The sequence below is a fragment of the Limulus polyphemus genome, unplaced genomic scaffold, assembly GCF_000517525.1.
Source record: "Limulus polyphemus unplaced genomic scaffold, Limulus_polyphemus-2.1.2 Scaffold989, whole genome shotgun sequence".
Taxonomy (NCBI): Eukaryota; Metazoa; Arthropoda; class Merostomata; order Xiphosura; family Limulidae; genus Limulus; species Limulus polyphemus.
Genome location: NW_013666599.1, coordinates 225,588 through 233,123, shown reverse-complemented (window position 1 = coordinate 233,123; position 7,536 = coordinate 225,588). Strand labels below are relative to the sequence as shown.

At 37.9% G+C, this 7,536-nt stretch overlaps 1 protein-coding gene across 1 annotated transcript in view; it reads left to right on the top strand.

Annotated features, from left to right (window-relative positions):
• The window catches only part of LOC106461571 (AP-3 complex subunit delta-1-like), a 98,576-nt gene that overhangs the window by 51,066 nt on the left and 39,974 nt on the right, over window positions 1–7,536 (top strand). Inside the window, exon 9 of the mRNA XM_022388573.1 lies at window positions 841–890. Coding sequence (XP_022244281.1) covers window positions 841–890 — 50 coding nt within the window. The remainder of the gene's footprint in view (window positions 1–840; window positions 891–7,536) is intronic.

The following is a 7,536-nucleotide window of genomic DNA, read 5'->3' as shown; positions in this document are numbered from 1 at the left end:
AATATCAATTCCAACATGTTGGGCCCCTGCCATCACAGGTTTTAAGACTAAAGTCACCTGAACGAAATTTTCTGAACCATTGTTGACACTTACAAACATTCAAAACATTTCTATAGACTTCTTTGATATTCTTTGTGGCTACAGAGGCATTGTTTCCCTTCTTGTACTCAAACAGCATTACATGCCGAATGTGTGTCTCATCATGTGCAATCACTGTAAGGGATGAGAGCATACTAAACTTTACACATTATATAGGCTACACTAAGGTGACTTTTAGATGGTTTGTTTAACTATTATACATGATGTATGTTGCGTTTTTTTAGGGGGGGGGTAATGAAAGTGTTCCAAAATGCAACATTAATTTATTGACAACCTAATACATGCAGAAAGGTAATGGATGCACCAAAATGATGCACTTGTAATAATTACAGTATGTGCACTTTATAACTCAAATTGCTGATATTGCAGAAATCTTTAGAAATTATTTTTTTCTTGGCTTTAACTTTTTTATGCAGGTAACAAAACAATTTTGAATGTATTAATATTTAATCTATTGAGATTAATCCACTAACTTGATAAAGACCAGGATTAATATTATGTTTTAATTTGACGTAAATCTGAATTTTAAGTGGTTTTCTTACTCATAAAGCAACTGTTGAATAAACCATTCTTTTGTTAAGATTTAATTTTTGTGTTATAATTTGATAAATATTTTGAAGAAAGTATTTATAATGAAAGCTTTTGTTTTTAATATCTTATGTACAGTTTGTTAGTTTTACTTTGATCACAGAGTCCAGGGGATAGCATTCTGAAATTATGTCTTTTTCTCTATACTTACAGTTTTAATTTCTATATCTTCAGGCATGCCCAACCACAGTGCATCAATTCAGGTACTCGTCGATTACTCACAGTTGATTATCTGTCTTTGCAAGTCTGGTGTGATGATGCAGTTTCTCTACTGCTGTAGCTGCCAGTGCTCATCTAGTCTGATGTCCAATAGCAGCATGCTTTGTTAAATCTTTCCTGTTCTGTTCTGCTTGCTGTCTGTTTGTTAACAGTATTTATTTTATAACTTTATTTTTTATTTAATTACAGTAGTGAAATATTTTTATTTCAATACCTATGGTTTTGATAATTTAAATATTTTCTCTATGCATGTAATTTGTAAATTAGTTTTCCAATTTATGTTGTTGAAGTGAAAACCAATTGATATGTTGAGTAAAGCAGTGATGTCAGTTTTGTAAATTATCATTTAAAATTTCTTTTTATACATTCATTTTAAATTATTTGCAAAAAATAATAACATTGCACACAATTAGAAATATATAGTTCAAAAGTGTTTGCACATATGTATATAATTTTTAAGTGAATGTATTCAATCTTTGTTGTGATTCAGTCAGCTTTCATTACTACTATTTGTGCATCTACATGAACATAACTTACAAACCAATGTACAAACATTAGCATATTGCACCAATTTATTGATGTGTAATTGTACCAAATTTATTGTTATTTATGAACATCATGAGCTATTTTATTTGACTTCTTTCAAAATAGTTTAGAAACATGCTACACTAAGACAAGATGAAAATCACTAGTTAAACTATTTGTTTGGTTTATAGCAAATTGTGAAAACAATCTACCTTTATATTCACAGTAGAACATCAGATCTAGTACTCACTTCTGTTCATCTGGTGGCTGAATTATGAAGCCTTAAATTTTTATGTTATTAAAGTAATAGTCAGAGCAGTTATTTTTTTGCTGTTGTACTTTACATTTTTAACTAAAAATTCAGATAATTTTCATTGCACCCTGGCAAATGCAACCCCCGTTAATGCGTTTATTACACTGGGTGACAAAAAAAAATTATCTGCTACTGGAACAAATGCAACTGTTTGAGTAGTTTGCTGAAGCTGATTCTAAAAATCATGTAGAAAATTACTGATCACCTCTAGTTTTTGAGTTATGATAAATAGATTTAACATATTTTTATATATTGTAAAAGTAAGTCATGAATCAGATAATTTAGCTCTTATTGTGTGATCAGATGAGTAGTTTATGTTGAGGTGCCACAGGAATAGAATTACTAGGTGAAGAGGATGAAGATGATTCATTGTTTTCTTTGCAGGATAACTCTTCTGTATCCAAATTAGTCTTCCAATATTGCATTGGAAGACCATTCTCATGAAGTGCTGGTTTCATTGTAGATGCAATATCTGGATACTTAAATATTGTTTAGTTTTGCCTGAATGTCGAGACACATTAGACATACAAACATAACAGTCAGTTAGATGATCTTTGGGCTCGTGCCATATCATTGGAACTGCAGGTGGTATAATTGCTCTGTTTTCATTCAGCCACTGTGTCAAGCCAAATGTGTAAACTGTACAACACACATGGAGCCTAACATTTTTGTTGGTCCACAAGTTTACACCCAAAATAGTGGTAGTAAACTACCTTTACCTTGTTTGTAATGTCTATCTTTCTTGAAAATGTAATATATATTCCACAAATGTAGTAGAAACTGTTTGGGTGATTTTTGCACTCTCAGCCTTTCAAGTGATTTTCTAAAAAAATCTAAAATAATTTATATTTACAGACCTAGAGTTTAAAAGATTTTAAAAACGAAGTTTTGCAGAATTTGATTATATTGTGTGTGCCGAGTGAGGTGAAGTGACCAACTGAATGAGTGAGAGGCAACTGAGAGAGAAGCATCTGCCTCCACTCCTTTTATGCTCAGCCTTGAATGTTCTAGCAAACTGAGCATGTGAGGGTTTTGTAATTCCTGGGCAGAGCAAGTGAATCTGGGAATGAAGCAAAAGTGATACAATTTGTTACAGTTATGTCCATTACAAGTAGCATAAATGAATGGTATATTTGGAATTTTACACCAATGCAATACAGTCAATGTTTGAAGTTATCCAAAATTTATGCATTTTACCCGTTAAGCTGTTCAAGTAAACTTAATTTCACAGCATTAATCTGATGTACATGGTATTTTACATAGTGTTGATAAAATATTGAGATATTACAATAACTCAAATTCTAGAGATGATGGACAAATTCTGACTACATTTTTGAAATCAGCATCATCATATTACTCAAAATCACTTGTTATAACAGAGAAAAATGGATGTTTAAATGCAAGTATCACTTTAGGATGTTTAACAAGCAGACGCACAAATACCTACTGACAAATAAAAGTGAAATATTTTATTCCATAATTGATAGAAATGGGTATTGTTTCAAATCTACTTCTACTGTGATATGAAATTATCTGTAATCTAGATGCAGGTTTTTAGAAAAAAAACAAAGCCACACATTTAAATTAGAGATGAGGTCTTTTTATTTAAAATAATATTTACTTTATACCAGTCTCTAATTGTGATGATAAAGCACTCATAGGGAAAAAAAACTTTACTGTATAATTTCCAACCAGACCTGATGAAGTTTTCAAAGCTTCGTAGTCATAAACCTGTTACTGATTTAAGTAGTTTAGAGCTTTGAAAGCTCCTTTGTTGTTATTTAATGAGAACTTTTCCAGATATGATTCAAGACAAATGTTGTCATACAAACCATAAGTACTATATTTGGCTTTCATATGTTACTTAGAACATAAATATATGAATGATTTCAATCTGCCAATTTTGAAATTTCTCTGAGAAGTACTCATCAAGTAATTGAAAATATATATATACCTTTACAAAAAAATTAAAATATTTTCTAAGTTTATTATCAAACACACTGATAATTTACATTTTTTCTCAACTATATGCCTCCTCTGAGATCTGAACATTCACTCGCGTGTTTGTCATGCCTGGTGACCTGTGAAGGAAAGGAGGGGATCCTGGTGGTTGAGTGTTGTCTGGGACACTGCAACACACCACTTTGGCCATTGGGGATATACTCATTGAGGTTACTCCCCATTCTTCTTTGAATTCCTCATGAGGAGTTATTGTTGTGAGGGATTTGAAGAACATCCCAGAGTTGGAGATCCTCGCTGGTTTTTCCAGCCAAGGAGTTTATGCAGTGCGATGTATCTCCACTAGTAAAGAAGGAATTATGCTGCCTACCAATGTTCTCATTTTGACATTTACGTTGCCACATCCACCTGCAACTGTCAAGGCAGTTTATTTGAACTGTAAGGTATGGTCATATATTCCCAACTCTCTCAGATGTTTCCAGTGTCAGCAGTTTGGTCATTTGAAGGCATCTTGTCATGGTTCTGTGGCGTGTGCTCATTGTGGTGGCAAGGACCACAATGCTTACGAGTGAGAACTGGACTCTCGCTATGTTAATTGTACTGGTTCCCACCCCTCTTACTATAGATCTTGCCCTAAATGTGTGGATGAGAAAATGGTACAGCATTTAAAGACTAACAACAGTTCTTACCCCCAAGGCTTGGAAGTTATTTTCCCCTACTCCATCTTGGACATATGCTGATCCACTGGTACGGTGAGATTGTAGGTGGACCTTTCCATGCCTCTGTCGAAGTCTTTTTCACATCATGTGAAGGTTCTTTTGCCCTCAATGGATAACTGAGTTGACAAGTCTATGTCTACTCCTATCTCTGTCCCCACCATTCCTTCCAGTGACTGCCCGAAGTCACCTCTGGCCTCCAGTGTTCACTTGGGTCCATCTTCTTTGGCCCCGAGATGCAAAATGATTATTCGTTCATGCCCTCTGTCCATGGAATCTAAGTCTAATGACAGAGATCTGTCCACTTGACCAAGGGCAGGGTCCATGGAGGTTGTTAGACTTCCTTCTAGTAAAGAAAAAGGCATGGTCGTAGTTCTCCTCCACTTAAGTAAAAATGGATACTTTGATACAATAAAACTGTCGAGGTTTTTGTTCTAATCTTGATGACATTAAGGCCTAACATTCCATGTGTCTTTCCTTGCAGGGAACATTCCTGAAACCTGCCGATACAGTCACCTTTCAGCAGTTTTCTTTATACCAGAATGACAGGTTGTGTGATGGACGAGTGCATGGAGGGGTGGCACTGCTGGTCAACCAGCACATGCCCACCTTATCTGTGTCACTCGATACACCCTTGGAGGCCATAGCCATCCGTGTTTCCTTGGGTCATACCATCACTGCTTGTTCTCTCTCTGCCTGTCTCCTGGAGGGACTTATGATCAATCAGACCTTGATGCTCTCCTTGAACAGTTGCCATCTCCTTTTTTAATCCTGAGAGACTTTAATGGACACAGTCCCCTCTGGGGTGGCGTTGATATTGATGGGAGAGGTCATTCCACAGAGTGTATGCTCTTGGAACACAACCTTTCTCTCGTCAATACTAGTTCTTATACTTATTTTCTTGCACCTAGTCAGTATTTTACTGCCATTGATCTATCGATCTGTCCCTTTCAAATTTCTCCCACTTTTCTTGAAGGGTTGACAGTGACCCACTAGGCAGTGATCATTTTCCTATCATTTGGCTGTGGTCAAAGCCACCCAACCCAAGTGCCACAGTAGAAGTTTGACCAGACCAATTGGCCCTCTTTCACTGCTCTCTCAGAACTTATTGTCATCTGTCTGCCATCATTAGACGACTGCACGGTAGCAGTAACTGACTGTATTGTCCAGGCAGCTGCTCACTCTTTTCCTAAGACCTCGACACGTTTTCCACAGTATCTACATCCATGGTAGAGTCCTGCCTGCCAGGAGGTACGGAAGGCTCAAAACGGGCCTGGGATACCTTCCAATGGTATCCATCTCTTTCTAACAGCATAGTTGATCAGTGGGCCCATGCCCACACTCAGAAGGTTCGGCATCAAAGCCAAAAGGAATCCCTTCTATCACCAGTTCCAAAATTATATGGGACAAGATTCAGAATGTCACTGGGAGGTATGCTTCTTATCCCATTTCCATCTTGCTCTCTAATGGCCAGGAAGTTGCTGATGTCCAGAGCATCATCGATACTTTCAGTGACAGCTTTTCTCATCCATCTAACACTTCTGTTTCTTCCTCTACCTTTTTGGTCATCAAGTCTGGCCAGAGCAATCAGCTCTTTCCTTTAGGGTCGATTATCTCTATTTCCCCTTTACACTGGTGTAACTCAAACTTGCTCTTCATCGATCTGGCAGTACATTGGTTGGACTTTATAAAGTTCACTGTGAGATGCTGCACCATCTCTCTCTCTCCTGCTGCTTTTGCCACTCTTCTGGTTGTTTTTAACTGGATCTGGCAGAAGAATGTTTTTCCTGATGCTTGGTGCCAGGCTATTGTTCTCCCTTGTTCTAAACCTGGGAAGGATCCCAAGATTCCTTCTAATTATCATTCAGTTGCTTTGACTAGCTGTCTCTGTAAGGTCTTAGAGAGGATAGTTAATGCTACTTTTGTTTGGTTCCTTGAATCAAACAACCTCCTCTCACCCACCCAATATGGGTTTCCGTCAACAGCACTCCACCATGAACCTCCTGATTCGACTTGAAACATTGATCAGGGAAGCCTTCCTCAAGAGGGAACATCTTGTTTCCATGTTCTTTGACCTTGAGAAGGCTTATGACACTACGTGGAGGTACGGCATTTTGCGGGATCTTCACTCGTATGGGTTGCGTGACCATTTATTCATTTTTATTCAGGACTTTTTACTGGACAGGCGATTCCAAGTCCGTGTGGGTTCGATTCTTTCCCGTTCTTTTCCACAGGAACTTGGAGTCCCTCAGAGCTGTGTCTTGAGTTTCAGCACTTTTTAGTATCAAAATTAATGCTAGCACTACACAACTTCCTCGTATTGTTGCAAACAGGCTCTATGTCGATGACTTCCACATCTTGTGTCGGTCATTGAACATGAGGTTTATTGAGCAGTAGCTTCTGACTGCCCTCAGTCACTTGTTGATGTGGACTACAGAGGATTTTACATTTTCTTTTTCCAAAACCGGTTGCATGCATATTTGCCACCAACAGGGTCTACATCCTGATCCCAAGCTCCATCTTGGTGATGTTATTCTTTCTGTGGTCCCTGAGGCAAAGTTCTTGGGGCTTATCTTTAACCATAAGCTTACATTCATTCCACACATCAAGCAGCTACGTGTCAAATGTGTAAGGGCACTGAATATCCTCCATGTCCTATCTTCCACCTCTTAGGGAGCAGATCAGTGTTCTATGCTCAAGATCTACCGTGCCCTGATTCGATCAACTGGTCTATGGTTCTGCCAGGACCTCACCCTTGAAGATGCTGGACTCCATTCACCATCTGGGGTTTTGGCTCTGCATGGTGGCTTTATGCACTTTTCCAGTCCAGAGTTTGTACACTGAGTCCCACGAACCTCCTCTTCACCTCCATTGTTTGCAACTTTCTCTAAAGTATCTACCAAGCTTTGATCTGTACCACAGCATCCCACCTGGGATTGTCTTTCTTCTTCAGTTGGACGTGCTCTTTCAGAACAAACTGTCTGCAATTCCTCCCTTTGGCTTTCTTATCTAAGCACAACTGGCTGAATTGGGTCTGTCACTGGATGACGTAGCTGTCCTCAATGATTAGCCCATTCCACCATGGCTTATCACCATCTCAACTGTTACCTTTCCTTG